This window comes from Muntiacus reevesi, chromosome 7 (genome assembly GCF_963930625.1).
Source record: "Muntiacus reevesi chromosome 7, mMunRee1.1, whole genome shotgun sequence".
Lineage (NCBI taxonomy): Eukaryota > Metazoa > Chordata > Mammalia > Artiodactyla > Cervidae > Muntiacus > Muntiacus reevesi.
In genome coordinates this window covers 16,729,620-16,747,173 of record NC_089255.1, presented here as the reverse complement: position 1 = coordinate 16,747,173, position 17,554 = coordinate 16,729,620, and the positions used below count along the sequence as shown (strand labels likewise).

The 17,554-nt window shown below is 54.1% G+C and overlaps 1 protein-coding gene across 8 annotated transcripts in view; it reads left to right on the top strand.

Annotated features, from left to right (window-relative positions):
• Nucleotides 1–17,554, top strand: part of TLE3 (TLE family member 3, transcriptional corepressor) — a 51,164-nt gene that overhangs the window by 19,925 nt on the left and 13,685 nt on the right. For 4 of the 8 annotated variants that reach the window (XM_065940249.1, XM_065940247.1, XM_065940248.1 and 1 more), the window contains exons 5-8: nucleotides 3,079–3,141; nucleotides 6,621–6,695; nucleotides 13,993–14,197; nucleotides 15,759–15,775. In XM_065940249.1, the coding sequence (XP_065796321.1) occupies nucleotides 3,079–3,141; nucleotides 6,621–6,695; nucleotides 13,993–14,197; nucleotides 15,759–15,775 (360 nt within the window). Of the gene's footprint in view, nucleotides 1–3,078; nucleotides 3,142–6,620; nucleotides 6,726–13,992; nucleotides 14,198–15,758; nucleotides 15,776–17,554 lie in introns of all 8 variants that reach the window. The other 4 variants (XM_065940245.1, XM_065940242.1, XM_065940244.1 and 1 more) reach the window with 1 other exon arrangement.

Sequence of the window (17,554 nt, the reverse complement as noted above, 5' to 3'; positions counted from 1 at the left end):
ACTCCTTCATGGGCTTCCCAGGTGGCAACAGTATAAAGCACCTGCCTGCCGATGCAGGAGATGGAGGAGACCTAGGTTTGATCCCTGGGTCGGGGAAGATTCCCTGGGGGAGGGCATGGCAACCCACCCCAGTATTCTTGCCTGGAGAATCCAATGGACAGAGAGCGGAGCCTGGTGGGCTACAATCCAAAGCGTCACAAAGAGCCAGGCATGACTAAAGCACCCTGAGCATGCACACACAGGACTCCTTGAAAACCACCCACCCCAAAGATGGTAAGACCTGTAGTTATTGAGTGGGCCAGAGTGACAGGGAAGGTTCAGAGCCTTCCGGCTGCCTTCCTGGCTGAGGAGCGGGCAACAGCTAGGGACCCACTGGGTGCCTCTTGACCACTGCTTGAGCTGCTGCCCACCCCACCTCCCGGTTGTAGGTCAGCACTTTGCCCGCCACTGCCCCTCCCCCCAATCCTGCCCACACTGAAGCAGGCCCACAGCCCCAGCCAGGGGACTCTGTAATATGAAGTCTTGAAACACATGCAGGGAAACCAGTGAGATTCTTATTGTCTCTAGATTTTACTGGGCATCTATCATGTACCAGTCCCTGCTATGCCAGTCGTTTGAGGTAACAGACATTGGACCAGTGAGCTCCCTAAGCTCATTGGTAAGGATGATTTATTTTGTTTATTTCTCTTTGCTTTGTGTTTTAAATAAAACTTTCTAGTCTTATTTGGCACATAAACATGTGACAGGTGAGTGTTTATGTTGTTCTATACAAGTTTGGACTGAACTGATTGTTTCTAGAATTCCTGACATATACAATTCTGACTCTTATATCTCATCTCCCTTTCCCACTATCAATCAATGTGGGAGAAGAAAAAGTGAAAAGAAATGAGAAGGGACCCTGTTTTGGACTAGAACTCTTTCCACTTACCGAGATTAATAATTTATACAATAGTTGGTAATCGTCCCAGGAGCCTTATGAGTATGAATGATGGGCATCTAGTGGGAGGAGGCCAGGGATGCTGCTAAAAACTCTACAATGCCTGGAACAGTCCCACCCAGCAGAGTTTATCTAGCCCCAAATGTGTATAGCAGGGCTTCTCAGGTGGCTCAGTGGTGAAGAATCCACCTGCAGTGCAGGAGACTCAGGTTCGATCCCTGGGTTGGGAAGATCCCCTGGAGGAGGAAATGGCAACCCACTCCAGTATTCTTGCCTGGGAAATCCTGTGAACAAGAGGAGCCTGGCAGGCTATAGTCCATGGGGCTGCAAAGAGTCAGACACGACTGAGCACTTATGTGGATAGCACTGATGCTGTGACAAACCCTACTGTATACAGTGTCTTTGCTGAAGTAAAGATCTGTACCCAAAGGTACAGATACGGCTCTTAGTCCCTTGGAACTCAGCCAAGGATGAGTTTGGAAACGTGGGGACCATTATTGGCACTGGTTGGTCCAGGATATGAGGGACAGTCTTTCGCACCAAAGACTTGCTTTACCCCCAGTGCCCAATCTAGAGTTTTCCAGGAGAGAGTTGTGATCTGTGATCCCCACCCAGGAGCCCCTGATGCTCTGGACAAGAGGTCTCTGTTGGAACCTGCACTGTAGCCAGCAGCCCCGGGACATGGGCTCACAAAAGCCCACAGATTCCTAGTCCGAGACCCATCTCTTCACCAACCAGAGGCATCTTCATCAGTGACTGGGGACGGGTTGGGATAGGTAGGGGTGCTGGCCTGGCCCCACGAATTCTCCTTAGGGCCAGGGTCTGCTTGTAAGCCTTCAGACAGCATTGCGTTTACTTTAAATGCACAAGGATTTCTCATCCGGAGTCATTTGACATGCAGATGATCACAGATTTTTAAAGGCTGTTGTCATGGTTTTGTCTCTGAAAGATTGCTGTGTGCTGATGAGAGCTCTGAAGCCAGCTCTGGGACCTCAGTCCCAGCAGCCTTGGGATTCAGAATGAGATAAGAGAAGCAATTCTGAGACTTGTCTGTCAGTGGTCCTCAGCCTTCCAGTCTGGACTGTTAACCATTTAGCCTCACTCTTTTTTTCTTTTTTTTTAAACCAGTCTTCATTTGAGTTGGCTCACATAGAACATGGATGGCAAAAACAGTTGATGTTTTTCTGTCTTCTTTTTAATTTTTTTAATATTTATTTTTTTGGCCATGCCAGATGTTAGTTGCAACATGCAGGATCTTCAGTCTTTATTGCCTCGTGTGGGATCTAGTCTGACCAGAGGCTGAACTTGGGCCCCTTGTATTTTGAGTGCAGAGTCTTCGCCACTGGACCACCAGGGAAGTCCCCAGTTGATGTTTTTCTGAATGTGATCTTTTCTGTAGTGTTAGGGGTGGTGCAGAGAATTGATCTGTCTTTCTGTGATCAACTTAGATGAAAGACTAGGGTTCCAATAGTTATGTCCTGAGCAGCATCTTTGAGAAGGCAAGGCTTGATCTCCCCAGAAGGATGGTGGGATTTCCGGCTGGACAACACTAGAAGGGTGAGGGATTGGTCTGCCACGGGAGAGGCAGCGGTGGAAAGTGGGGGTGAGGGAAACCCTCTCAGCTGTACATCACTGGGCATGAGACTGGCCCCAGGGAGCACTTGGTACATGCATCCGGAGGTCTTCCCCCACCTCCTGATGTGTCTGGGAGTCTGAGAGTCGGAATTGCAGTTGCCTGTGGGGCCACTGGGCATAGCAATTCCTTCTCATCGTGCTGTGTCTGCTCTTACGAAAAGTTTCGCCGCAGTGGGTGGTGTGGGGGTTGTTCTTGTTTAGCTTTGCATTGTTCTGGTTAGGGTTTCCATTCCAGAGGAGGCAAACTGTGTACTCTGAACCAAACACGGAGACCACCTCTGATAGGAAATTGGAACTCCTGGAAATTGGGTTGGTTGGAGGGAGTTGGAAGGAATTGCTGCACGCTGTGGATTCCACGAGGCCTCCTGGCAGGAGGTCCATAGAGGGTGGAAGGACGGAGCCTGTCAAAGGCCTGTGGTTTGGCGGGGGGTTGCCCTTCCACAGTCTGACATTTCGGCAACTTGATTTATTTGCCTGAGCTTCACACAGCCTCTTTCCCTTTGCAGACAGAGATTGCGAAGAGGCTGAACACAATCTTAGCACAGATCATGCCTTTCCTGTCACAAGAGGTAAGACCTTCTTTTGCGTTGTCTTCTGTGCCTTGCCAGAGCAGCCCCCGTCCATCCGTTCATGTGGACAGAAGTCGGCAACCTGGGGCTTTACACAGCCTCCTCTGGCGTACATGCTCATTGAAAAGCGTTTAAAGGGTTCCCCATCCCCCGTGTCCTGTTTTGGTTAGTGGCCCTGGTCTGCCTCCCGTTAGGACTGTGACCCTCCTATAGGACTGACCCTCCTATAGGACTGTGGCCCTCCTATAGAACTGTGACCCTCCCGTTAGGACTGTGACCCTCCTATAGGACTGTGGCCCTCCTATAGGACTGTGACCCTTCTATAGGACTGTGGCCCTCCTATAGGACTGTGACCCTCCTATAGGACTGACCCTCCTATAGGACTGTGGCCCTCCTATAGAACTGTGACCCTCCTATAGGACTGTGACCCTCCTATAGGACTGTGGCCCTCCTATAGGACTGACCCTCCTATAGGACTGTGACCCTCCTATAGGACTGTGACCCTCCCGTTAGGACTGTGACCCTTCTATAGGACTGTGACCCTCCTATAGGACTGTGGCCCTCCTATAGGACTGTGACCCTCCCGTTAGGACTGTGACCCTCCTATAGGACTGTGGCCCTCCTATAGAACTGTGACCCTCCTATAGGACTGTGGCCCTCCTATAGGACTGACCCTCCTATAGGACTGTGACCCTCCTATAGGACTGTGACCCTCCCGTTAGGACTGTGACCCTCCTATAGGACTGTGGCCCTCCTATAGGACTGTGACCCTCCTATAGGACTGTGGCCCTCCTATAGGACTGTGACCCTCCTATAGGACTGTGGCCCTCCCGTTAGGACTGTGACCCTCCCGTTAGGACTGTGGCCCTCCTATAGGACTGTGGCCCTCCTATAGGACTGTGACCCTCCCGTTAGGACTGTGACCCTCCCGTTAGGACTGTGGCCCTCCCGTTAGGACTGTGGCCCTCCCGTTAGGACTGTGACCCTCCTGTTAGGACTGTGGCCCTCCTATAGGACTGTGACCCTCCTATAGGACTGTGGCCCTCCCGTTAGGACTGTGGCCCTCCTATAGGACTGTGACCCTCCTATAGGACTGTGGCCCTCCCGTTAGGACTGTGACCCTCCTATAGGACTGTGACCCTCCTATAGGACTGTGACCCTCCCGTTAGGACTGTGGCCCTCCTATAGGACTGTGGCCCTCCTATAGGACCGTGACCCTCCTATAGGACTGTGGCCCTCCCGTTAGGACTGTGGCCCTCCCGTTAGGACTGTGACCCTCCTGTTAGGACTGTGACCCTCCTATAGGACTGTGACCCTCCTATAGGACTGACCCTCCTATAGGACTGTGGCCCTCCTATAGGACTGTGGCCCTCCTATAGGACTGTGACCCTCCTATAGGACTGTGACCCTCCTATAGGACTGTGACCCTCCTATAGGACTGTGACCCTCCCGTTAGGACTGTGACCCTCCTATAGGACTGTGGCCCTCCTATAGGACTGTGACCCTCCTATAGGACTGTGGCCCTCCTATAGGACTGTGACCCTCCTATAGGACTGTGGCCCTCCCGTTAGGACTGTGACCCTCCCGTTAGGACTGTGGCCCTCCTATAGGACTGTGGCCCTCCTATAGGACTGTGACCCTCCCGTTAGGACTGTGACCCTCCCGTTAGGACTGTGGCCCTCCCGTTAGGACTGTGGCCCTCCTATAGGACTGTGACCCTCCTATAGGACTGTGACCCTCCCGTTAGGACTGTGACCCTCCCGTTAGGACTGTGGCCCTCCTATAGGACTGTGGCCCTCCTATAGGACTGTGACCCTCCCGTTAGGACTGTGACCCTCCCGTTAGGACTGTGGCCCTCCTATAGGACTGTGGCCCTCCTATAGGACTGTGACCCTCCTATAGGACTGTGGCCCTCCTATAGGACTGTGGCCCTCCTATAGGACTGTGACCCTCCCGTTAGGACTGTGGCCCTCCTATAGGACTGTGACCCTCCTATAGGACTGTGACCCTCCTATAGGACTGTGGCCCTCCCGTTAGGACTGTGGCCCTCCTATAGGACTGTGACCCTCCCGTTAGGACTGTGGCCCTCCCGTTAGGACTGTGGCCCTCCTATAGGACTGTGACCCTCCCGTTAGGACTGTGGCCCTCCTATAGGACTGTGGCCCTCCTATAGTACTGTGGCCCTCCCGTTAGGACTGTGACCCTCCTGTTAGGACTGTGGCCCTCCTATAGGACTGTGACCCTCCTATAGGACTGTGACCCTCCCGTTAGGACTGTGGCCCTCCTATAGGACTGTGGCCCTCCTATAGGACTGTGACCCTCCTATAGGACTGTGGCCCTCCTATAGGACTGTGACCCTCCTATAGGACTGTGACCCTCCTATAGGACTGTGGCCCTCCCGTTAGGACTGTGACCCTCCCGTTAGGACTGTGACCCTCCCGTTAGGACTGTGGCCCTCCTATAGGACTGTGACCCTCCTATAGGACTGTGACCCTCCTATAGGACTGTGGCCCTCCTATAGGACTGTGACCCTCCTATAGGACTGTGGCCCTCCTATAGGACTGTGACCCTCCTATAGGACTGTGACCCTCCTATAGGACTGTGGCCCTCCCGTTAGGACTGTGGCCCTCCTATAGGACTGTGGCCCTCCTATAGGACTGTGGCCCTCCCGTTAGGACTGTGACCCTCCCGTTAGGACTGTGGCCCTCCTATAGGACTGTGACCCTCCTATAGGACTGTGACCCTCCCGTTAGGACTGTGGCCCTCCTATAGGACTGTGGCCCTCCTATAGGACTGTGGCCCTCCCGTTAGGACTGTGGCCCTCCCGTTAGGACTGTGACCCTCCCGTTAGGACTGTGGCCCTCCTATAGGACTGTGACCCTCCTATAGGACTGTGACCCTCCTATAGGACTGTGACCCTCCTATAGGACTGTGGCCCTCCTATAGGACTGTGACCCTCCTATAGGACTGTGGCCCTCCTATAGGACTGTGACCCTCCTATAGGACTGTGACCCTCCCGTTAGGACTGTGACCCTCCTATAGGACTGTGGCCCTCCTATAGGACTGTGACCCTCCTATAGGACTGTGGCCCTCCCATTAGGACTGTGGCCCTCCTATAGGACTGTGACCCTCCTATAGGACTGTGACCCTCCTATAGGACTGTGGCCCTCCCATTAGGACTGTGGCCCTCCTATAGGACTGTGACCCTCCTATAGGACTGTGGCCCTCCCGTTAGGACTGTGACCCTCCTATAGGACTGTGACCCTCCCGTTAGGACTGTGACCCTCCCGTTAGGACTGTGACCCTCCTGTTAGGACTGTGACCCTCCTGTTAGGACTGTGGCCCTCCTATAGGACTGTGACCCTCCTATAGGACTGTGACCCTCCTATAGGACTGTGCCCCTCCGGCCCGTGTAGCCCCCCGCCCCCGAGCCTCCTGGGCAGGGAGGCCCCACTTCTGACCAGACCTTGCTCCCCCAGCACCAGCAGCAGGTGGCGCAGGCGGTGGAGCGCGCCAAGCAGGTCACCATGACAGAGCTGAACGCCATCATCGGGGTACGTGGACTCCCCAATCTGCCTCTCACCGTGTGTATAGCCCTTTTATTCCTCTCATTTACCATAACCAGAGACAGACCCTGACCTCAGCTGGCCTCAAAGAATGGCGGCCCCAGGGCTCCAGTGCCCCCCGCATCTCATGGGATTGGATATCTTCTCCAGTGGCTCCCCAGTTGCCTCTCAGGCCCCAAGTTAAAGGGGTATCTGACACACCCCAATCCACCCCTAAATTCATCAGCCCCATCCAACCCTGGCTTTTGGTGTCTCCAACAAAGGAGGGGTGGAGGGCTCTGGGATCACCTTGGAGGCCAGCCTGATTTCTCCCACCTCCCTGGGGGGGCCTGTCCCTTCCCTGGCAAAGATCTGCCCTTTTTGGGCCTCCTGAGGTCAGAACTGTCTCTGCTGTTCTGTGCTGTGAAGTGTGCTGTGGCATTCGGGTCTGGGCCTTGCTGTCCCGTGCGCTGAGCTGCCTGGCTGAGCATCCATCACGGACCCCTGGCCAGGTCTCCCTGACTGAGTGTGGGTCCCCAAAGGGACTTCAGAACAATATACATTCCAGGGCATCCCCCTCAGAAGTCTTTTCCATCAGTCTGGGGTGGGACTGGGAATCTGTGTTTTTCCAGATCATTCTGCACCGTAGTCCGGCTTGGGAAGCGGTGGACTGGTTGGCTAGGGTCTCTCTAGCCCTTTGATTGGTCTTCACTCCTCTTCTTGTCCTTAAGTACGGTCATTATTTCAAGGTGGAACTAAAGGTGCAGAAAGTTCTGGCTTGGTGGGATGAATGCTGTCTCTGGGCTCTTGATTCTGGGGGGAAACCTGGGGCCCTCTGTGCTAGTTCCATTTCTTCCCCGTGGGACCTCAGGCAGATCCTGTCTTTTCTTCACACCCTAGTTTCTGTGTCTGTTACAGGAGAGGGGTGGACCAGCTCATTCATCTCTTTGGGCCAGGACTGCTGGGAGGGCAGGGTCGGAGTGACAGGGTGATGCTGGTAGATCTTCACCCTTCATCATGTCAGTGGGACCCATAATGGTTATGGGGTTCCGTCCTTCTGGTCTGAGTGGCCTGCAGGGGGCTGGGCAGGGGAGCATTAGCCTGGTCTGAATCCTGGCAGTGCTGGGGGAGTGGCAGACCCTCACCTTTGTGCAGGAGGAACGGAGAGGAGGCCGGGAAGGAAGACATGAGTGGGTGGTAACTCTTTCTAGCCGGTGATCTGGGAGGCAGAGCCCCCAGCAGGGAAACCATAATATTGTACAGTTTGAGGTCTCCTCGGAGACCACCTAGCCCAGGGTCCTGCAGCCTCTAGGCTCATGAACTTTGAGGCCGGATGGTTTGTGAAGATGCATGGGAGGGTGTTCAGCAGCAGCCCTGGTCTCCACCCACTGGATGCCGGTGACTTCCACACACAGTTGTGACACCCCACAATGTTTGCCAGACATTGCAAAATGTCCCAGTGGGGGACAGGCGGCAGCGCATGAAAGGACCCGAGGTGGAGAACCACTGAATCAACTGATGCCCTTGCTTTGTGGAGGTGTGGGAGTGCCTCATGGACAGCCAGGCACACAGGGTTTAGTAGCAAAGTCAGGCCAGACGCCCCAGGCTGGCTCTGGGCTCAGGCTCCTCCCTGCCGCCTCCTGTCCAGTCCAGCCCTGGTGTGGGGCCAGCGTCGTCGTCCTCAGTGGCCGGTTCCCAGCTGCATGGCTGTGCTGAGAGTGGTGGACGAGGGCGCAGGTGGCAGGTGCCTTCTCTGAAGCTTCTCCTCTCCCAGCCCCTCACCCCCATCCATATTGTAGGCCCAGCTCTCCTACCCCTGCTGTGGCCACAGTGGGGTCCCCTCTGCCCCCCCACCGCCTACCCCTTTGGAATTAAAATCCTCTTATGAAAGTAGTTTTTTTTTTTTTTTTTTAAAGTTCTAAGAAAAGAGTGAATTGGAGAAAAGAAGCACTGCTTGGATTAGCTCTGCTTCCTTCAAGGAGTATTTAGGAAGCTACGCGTTAGGTCAAGGCAGCTCGAGGCAGATATTGGAATTCAATTAAAGCCAACGAGTGGGGCCTGTGACCCCCATTTTCGAGGTAATTGCTTCTCCAGCTCTGAGTGAACGCAGCCGTCGCCCTGTCATTAAGCGGGCAGTCGTCTAATCGCTGCGCCTGACAGAACCTCACAAGGCCGGAATTACGGACAGGCTCTCTCCAGCCGGGGCATCCCGTGAAGGAGGGAGCGGGAGAGCGGGCTTGTGGCCGGCTGACTCAGGAAAGTGATGGGGAGGAAGGGGGTGAGAGGCCCGGAGTCCTGCCCCCGCTGTAAAGGGCAGTGGAGGGAGGGCCCAGGAGGCCCGGATAGCAGCTGGTGCCTGCCCCATGGCAGCTGGGTTTGCCCCTCGGCGGGGAGGAGCGGCCCGACCTCCTGGTCTGGGAGCTGGGGGACCTCGGGCAAGTCACCTAGTTCCTCCAGGCCTATTTCTCCACCTGTGGAAAGGTGAAGGGCTGGGCAAGTGTCAGATGATGTGCCTGCTTCAGTCAGTCATCTGGGGCTTCGTGGGCAGGGCGTGGAAGGATTCTGCCTTCGCACCTTGACTTATGTCAGAGAGAGGTGAGAGATCGGGTATCCGGCGTGCCTGATCACTGGCGTGCCTGCAGTGAGGGGCGTGTTTATCACACGGGTTAGAGGATTTCTAGGGTCTCCCCTCTAGGCGAGAGAGGCCAGGGTCTAGCATCAACTTGGTGTGAGGTCAGAGGGGAGGGAGCGACTGACGGAGGCCCAGACTTGCTGGTCTGCGGGGCCACTGGGAACTCATGTCCATCTGGGGAAGGCAGGCCTGAAGGTGTGTGTGTGCTCTTGGAGGGCCTACAAAACCCGGTTACTGCAGACGTAATCCACACCCTCTCTTCTTGGATCCAGGTTATTAGGGGATCCTTATACAGTCAAAAGATTCCTGAGCATGGTGGCCGGGGGCAGAGTTTTGTCCCTTGGTCAGCAACTTGCAAAAGGTCTCCCTAGGCAGATTAGACACAGTGAGCTGATGGTGCCCACCACTTCCAGAGCTCGCATTTCAGTTTGCTCCTCGCTGGCTCAAGGTCACTGAACCTGGCAGGTGGAGCGGCGCTCACCCCACTTGCTGTCGTTATCCCGTTGCTCAGTCATGTCCGACTCTTTGCAAACCCATGGACTGCAGCACCCCAGCCTTCCCTGTGCTTCACTATCTCCCGGAATTTGCTCAGACTCATGTCCATTGAGTCAGTGATGTTATCTAAACATGTCATCCTCTGCCACCCCCTTATCTTGCCCTCAATCTTTCTCAGCATCAGGGTCTTTTCCAATGAGTTGGCTCTTTGCATCAAGTGGCCAACTCACCCCACTTGCCCACTGACAGTTTGGGCTGTATTCCCTTGAAAATTATTAGTGGAAGAGATGTTATAAAGTGTTGATAGCTTTTTTTTTTGTACTGGAGTATAGTTGATTTACAACTTTGTGTTCGTTTCTGGTGTATAGCAGTGATTCGGTTATACATATACATCTATCTATTCTTCTAATTCTTTGCCCATTTAAGTTATAGTATATTGAGTGGCGATCTCTGTGCTATACAGTGGGTCCTTGTTGGTGGTTACTTTATTTTCTTTCAGGTTAGGTAGGGGTGAGGAAGAGGTAGGTTGTAGCTTGTCACAAATTGCAGAGTGTGCTGAAGCCAGTCCTGAGGTTCTCTCAGTCCCTCCGCAATGCTGATGAGCTGGGCTCAGTTGACAGGGGGACGGATGGTGCAGAAAGGGTACCTTAGAATGAATGCATCCATTTCTCTCAGCTGGGGGCCATGGTAGAGAAAAGTCAGGCTGAGTTTCAGTCCTGGGTCTGGTCTCTTTGGCTTAGCAGAGTCATTTCATCCCCCTGAGCCTGCCCCTGTCTCTGCAATGGAGTAACAGCATTGTTGTAAGCCCCCCAAGCTCTAGCAGAGCATAGAGGCATGATTCCGCCTGGAGCTGGGGGGCCACTTGTGTGGGCAGGAAGTAGAAGGACCAGGCAGAGGTCGGGGCTGCCCTCCTCTCTCCCCTGGAGGCGAGGCATCTCCGTCTTATACAGCTAGGACATCCTCAGTGGGTCTCGGCCCTGGAAAGGCTTAGACCACTTCACTGGGTTTAACCCAAATCATGAGCCTGAGAAGCGAAGCGTTAAATCAGGTAGCAGAGGCATGAAGCATGATGTGCATAGTCCAGTTACACAGACTTGGCCAGCAAGGGCCTCCCCATCCGCTTCCCCTGTGAGTGAGTGGTCATATGTTCCTGAGCTCAGGACCTGGGCACTTGGCACTCGTGAGGAGGACAGGGACACACGTCTGCCCCGAGGACGTGTTCTCTGACAGGCTGCTGTTCTGGCATGAACTGTGAAAGGCAAGAGGCAGGGCGCTCACCAGGGGCCTTGCCCCCAACTAGGGGTTTGAGGGGGATTGTTGACTTCCTTTCACTTCGTGGACAGAGAGATCCTGGTCTTGGAGGGGACAGTGGAAGCTGGAGACGGGCTGCTACAGAGCTGAGCCCAGCACCTCCTCGGGTGGGGGACTTGATCCCATTTCTCCCCAGTTGAAAACCCTGTCACCTTCCCACTCGGATGTCGCTGTGTTTCCTCCCCTCGTCCTCTGAGGTCAGATATGTGTCATGGGGACAGGAATGCAGCCTGACGATGGCTGTGCCCTGCCTGCGACACGGGGATGGAGAGACGGGTGGAACACTGCCAGCTGCCCCGCTGCCGAGAAGGTTTTTTTCTCACTGTCTGTCAAAACCAGGATGCTTGTCAGCAGACCCTTGACCCGACAAGCCCTGGCATCTGTCTTCACCCTGAGAGAGAAGCCTGGGAGGTCGACTGTCTGTCCTTGCTTCCTGGAGCCTGCTGGACTGCTCCTGACCATGCCTTCCATCCATCCAGAGCAGACCTCGGGGAAATTTCTGGCTGTGCAGGGGTTCCTGCTCTTGTGCTTGAAGATGAGAAGTACATGGAAGCTGCCTTTCCTCTGTTGCAAAGAAGACACACCTGCTTCATGGGCCACTGCAGAAAACCACCCTCTCCCTCTTGAAGGCTAAACAACTTTGAAAGCCAGTGTATTCCATACAGCCACTGCAATTGCAATTATAGACCGTGTTCCAAGTTTCTGGTGCTGGTTCACCTTTCAGGAAGCAGGATGCCTCACTGATGTTTCTTGTCCCAACTAACTGCTCCAGCTGCATCTCCATGGGCCTTGCCTCTGGGAGGTGGATGGCTTCAGGATAGACACCTCCACTTTGTTTCTGCCTGGTGTCTCAGGGCAGATCTGAGGGTCAGGCTGCAACCCGGACCAATGCCCACCAGCAGCTTCCATAAACTTCCCACCAAGAGACGTCCCAGGTCTTGAACGATGGCTGTGGTCGCCTTTTCCCCCTAAACTGAAAAATGAGCCCTGTAGGGCTAGGAGTGTAGTACCTGTTTCATCATTTGCAAAGTGGGGATCATGAAGTTGGGGGTGCACGAGGTTGGCAGTTCGCAGTTTAGTTGAGGAAGAGCAGGTCTCTTAACGTGTGCTCTGTGCTCAGACATCAGTCGTGTCCAACTCTTTGCGATCCCATGAGCTTTAGCCCACCAGGCTTCTCTGTCCAGGGGGTTCTCCTGGTGAGAATACTGGCGTGGGGTGCCATTTCCTCCGCCAGGGGATCTTCCTAACCCAGGAACTGAACCCGAGACTCCTGTGTCTCCTGCATTGCAGGCAGATTCTTTACTTGATAAGCCATTTGGGAAGCTCTTAATCCCTGATCTCAAACACACTTGTTGCCTCTTGGAGCCGCGTGTCCATCCAGAATGGTGGGCCTTCACTCTATTTTGTTGTCTGTCAGCAGTGGCCAGAGAGCCACGGTTCACACTGACAGGTGAGCTTGTCAGGGTTTGGCTGTCTGTCACCCCCATAAACTCTTCGTGCTCTGGGGTGGGGGGTCTCCTTAGGAACATTCTTTGGATGATGTTGGTAGTTGACCCTATTCCAGCCCCTAAGTACCAGTTCGCCGTCTTTAAAGTGGGCACAATCCTTCTGCCATGTAGTTGAAAGGGTCAGAGATAATATTTGGAAAGGGCCCAGGCATTCATTCAGGCATTCAGTAAATTTCCATTCCCTCCCCTCGTTCTTGTTGAGAGAAAGACGTATGTTTAACCCTGGGCCCCAGTCATTCCTAAGAAATGTTTCAATCTCTATGAAATATTTGGTCATGGTATAGTCAGTAGCACGGTGCCCATGGTTCTTGACATAGTCTTAAGATTGATAAAGGTGTTTTGTCTTGGCTGCTGGGGGAGAACAAGGGGACAAGGGGGAAAGAAGACTCAGACCAGTGCTCAAGTGAGGTGTTTGGGACGTCCCCGGAGCAGAATCCTTGCTTAGGGATTATTGTCCTTGCTATTGATGGTACTCGTCATGGTACGCGCTCAGTCATGCCTGACTCTGGGGCCCCATGGACTATAGCCCTCCAGGCTCCTCTGTCCATGGGATTTTCCGGGCAAGAATACTGGCATGGGTTGCCTTTTCCTTCTCCATCTATTGATGATAACTGAATTAATACATGTCTAGATTTGGGGAAAGTAGGGGAGAAGGGGGCCCATGGAAAGCCCTCTGGTAAACGTTCGCTATTGTTGAGAAATCACTTAGTGACCTGAGGTCACCCAGCTAGTAAGTGCCAGGGCTGGGGTTTGAATCCAGATCTGTCTTAATTCCAAAGCCCCCCTCTTGTTACCCTGTGTCTGCTCTCCTATTCAGTGACGTGGGTTCTCATTCCTCTGGCCCCAAACTCTTCTTGATCCCAGGGCTCTTCTGCTGTGTGCTGCTCTTGCTCTGTAAGGCAGGCGTGGAATTCCTCAGAATTAGGGAGTCTTCCCCAGGGTAGGGGTTAAGGGTGGGAGACGCTGGCTGCTGACGTTTGCAGGCATGTGAGCATGAGCAAAATTGTGACCGCTGGGAGCTTAAAAGTGGATCGCCCTCCACAGAGAGGGAGCCCTGATGACTGTGGTTTTTAAATGCATGCTTTATTTATCTTGGGCTGGGAATCATACATTGAGAAATTCTGTCCTGGTTGGGGAGGAGGTGGTGTTTGCCATCATAAATCTTGTGTCTAAATTGCAGTCCATTAACAGACTTCCTCCAGCATGACAGCATGTGGCCTGAGCTGGGGATGAAGCTTTGGGGTGGGGGGGGGGGGGGCGGTGCGGTGCGCGTTCCCCTGCTGCCTCCTGGAGGAGCGAGAGGGCCTGGGCCTTGGCTGCCCTCCTGGCTCGGCCATGCTCACCACCCACTTCATTGCAGCAACAGCAGCTCCAGGCGCAGCACCTCTCCCATGCCACACACGGCCCCCCGGTCCAGCTGCCACCCCACCCGTCAGGCCTCCAGCCTCCAGGGATCCCCCCAGTGACGGGGAGCAGCTCAGGGCTGCTGGCGCTTGGCGCGCTGGGCAGCCAGGCCCACCTGTCAGTGAAGGACGAGAAGAACCACCATGAGCTGGACCACAGAGGTGCGACCCGGGGCCGGGACTGGGGCCGGGTCGGGGCTGGGGTGTGGGCAGAGGCTCTAGAGGCCCTGTTGTGGGCAGACACAGCGAATGCTATCACCCTAGGACCAGGAGTTAGCACGCCTTGGAGACATCCATCAGTGAAGTTCCTGGTGCATGGAAACCAGAGCCCCATCCCCCAGGCCCACCCCCCCAATCCCTGAAGTGTACCCACTCTTCTCTGCCCTGGAAGACATCTGGTCCTTTCATCCTGGAGTACCTTCTCATCTTCCTTGCTACATCCTGCCCACTCTCCAAGGGTCAGCCCCAGTTCCATTCTTTCAGGCGGCCCTCCTGGCCAAGCTGAGGGTTTTTTCAAATTCCCAGAGGAGTTTAAGAGTCGGAGTCCCAAGACCTCTGTTGCCATCATCATCTATCCTTCCCTGGAAAACGTCTTATCCTCACAGAGATCATTAGCCCTCTGAGGACTGAGGCCAAGTTCCCAGGTGTTTAACCCATAGAGGGTCCTTGGAAAAGGTACCCAGTTGACTCTCAAATAAAGACTTGTTAGGGAGCTATACACTACATAGAGACGGTGCTGGTGCTGCTGCAGGGAGAAGATTAGGAAGATGGGGAATAAGAACACCCCCTACCCTTCACTCAGCCCTTCCCACAAGGAAGCTTAGGGCATCAGGACGGCTTAGTTTTATCGGGATGGGAAAGGGCCTGGCTTCCTAGCAGACCCTTTGCAAATAGGACCACTTTATGTGGTCTGCCCTCAGATGTTTTCTTCTAGCTTTATTGATACGCAGTTGACGCATGACATTACGTTTAAGGTGTACCATGTGATGGTTTGATTTACGCTTAGGTATTTACTGGGGCACATGCCAGTGCCTTATGGGCACCGAGGCCTTGGAGTGTCACCATCCTGCCCAGGCCGGGACTGGGGAGAGTGGTGGCAGGTCCTGGGAACTGAGACTAAGATTTTTGTCTCTGCCTTAGGATGATCCTCCCGGCAGAGGAAGAGGGCCTCTCTGCAGCAGACAGGAAGATCAGGGAGCTAGTGCTTGACTGGGCAGATAGTCAGAGGCCTCTGCTTCCAGGGACTTCTTGGCAAAGAAAGAGAAGGGTGATAATTAAAAAAAGACCATACCAAAAAACCACTCCCGTAATTAATTAAAAAAAAAAACAATAATGTTCTCAACTCTCAGATCCTATAGATATTTTACATAACATGATACTTCCTAAGCTTGTGGCTTTAAAAACTGCTGACCAGTAATCTTGGCACCCTTCTCAGCGTGGCAGGGAGTGCTAGGCCACAGAGCCCCCTGCAGCCCCACCCAGGCCTGGTGGCCCGGCAAAGCGATGGAATTGGGGCGGTTAATTTCCAAACTGGGAGACGTCACCTAAATGGCCCTGCCTTGGCTGACCCGGGGTGACTTAGAGAGCCAGGCCACTGCCCATTTTAAAACCCGTGAGCTATCAAAGCGTAAAGCCAGCTGGACGAGACTGACCTTGCTTTCTTTTTGTTTCTCTGTGTTGTGGGACCCGACCCTTCTCCTTTCCTGGCCTTCTGTCCCCGAAGAGAGAGAATCCAGTGCGGTAAGTGCTGGCACTCTGGGGCCTGTTGGGTACGTTTGGGGTGCTGGGAAGAGGGGGTACCTTGTGTGGGCTCCTGGGAGGGGCAGGTATTGTCATGAAATAAGAGCTGTCGTCACCTGTTGATTGACCTTCACTTGGGCAAGCTTTTATCTCTCCAGGCTTTAGGGCCATCATTTGTCAAATGAAGATTTGGGCTAAGTGAGCTCTAACTAACCCCCTTTTTATATAAGAGGTGATTACTGGAGAGGTCAGCCGGCCAGCCCTGGGTCCTCCAAGGTGGGTTGTGGAGTCACGGGGCTGACCCCAGAGCTCGGGACCCTGGTGTCCCTCTTCTCATTTGGGGCCGGAGTGCCTCCCTGTCCCCCAGGTTGGCTGTCTCCTATGTGATCCTGTATCCTCTTCCTTTCCTCCCAACACCTGAGGTTTCTCCCTGTTGCAGGCTTTAACTTGGTTTAAGAAGTGCTAGCAAGCGAGCATTAAGGCCAGGCTGCCTGCGTGTCTGCCAGCTCTGAGATTTGCCGTAAACCTTTCTGATCACACTGAGGCTCAGAGGTTCTGTTTCAAGTGAATAAGCCTTCTGAATAAGCGCAGTGGAGTCTGGATAAAAAAAATCCTCCAGCGATTAGCAAAGCTATTTTATTCCTCATCGCCGTCCTTGTATCTGGGGCCATCTAATCTGTTAGGATGGCTTTGGTTATTACCTCGTGTTAAGTAGGACTTGGAAGGTCAGGCAGTTAACTAACCATCTAAACAGCAGCTTCCTCGGGTGGCTTCTCCATCTCGACCCACGTCCCCTCCCCAGCCCTCCACTGGGCTGACTCTAAACCTCCCATCAGCCGCAGTGCTCACGTTCGTCCCCTCTCCGCTGGCCCGTGTGCTCAGAAATCCAGGCCATTTGGGCCCAGGAATGGCTAGGTGCATAAGAAAGAAACAGCTGAAGCTGCAAATCCACTTTGATTGCTTTCGTGTTGATCCCAGGAGGTGACCTTTTTGGAGAGGTAGTTTGCCTAGACAGGAAGAGGGCTGGGTGGGACACCTCAAGGCTCAGCCTGGTCCCGGCTTCATGGGACATTGGGTAGCTGTCTCGGCCTCTCCCGGCCTCAGTTTCTCCATCTGTAATATGGGAATATTCCTACTCAGCCAGCCTCTCTGCTTAGTGAGGAAGACCCCACTTAGCACAGGACGCAGGATCTTAGCACAGGATCCAGCACCCAGCTTACCTGCTGTACCATGGACTTGCCACAGAGAGTGGTGGCTGCCCAGTCCCTTCACTGCCTTCACACGTCCTCATCACCTCTCTTGGCCTTGGCTTTGCGCCCTCTCTGTGAATGCTTTCTGCTAAAGAATCCCACGAGGAGCCCACAAGATCTGGGCTCTTCACAGTGCTCGCCGACGTTGAAACTCAGGGCAGAGGGGCCCCTGGAGAGTTCGATGGAAATGAATGGGGTCGCCGTCCTTGGCCGGGAGGGCTGTGGGCTGGTCACCCTGGGGGGCGGGGGGCAGGCGGTAGGGGCTTACACGTGTATGCGCAGCCGTGGTGTCGGGCGGAGGTGGGGGGAGTGGAAACGAACGTAAGCCCTTTGGAAACCAGGTTGTCAACAGATGAGGCCCCGGCAGGAAAGACAGGGCCGTGTCAGAGTGGGAGGGGGGCCGACTGGCCGGGCTGGAAGCTGTCCCGGAGGGGTTAGTCTGGAGTCCAATTAGAGGTAGCTTCATTCATATTTCCTTGCCTAGCCGAAGCAATAAAAAATACTTAGTTTTTTGGCCGCCTGCCAGCCA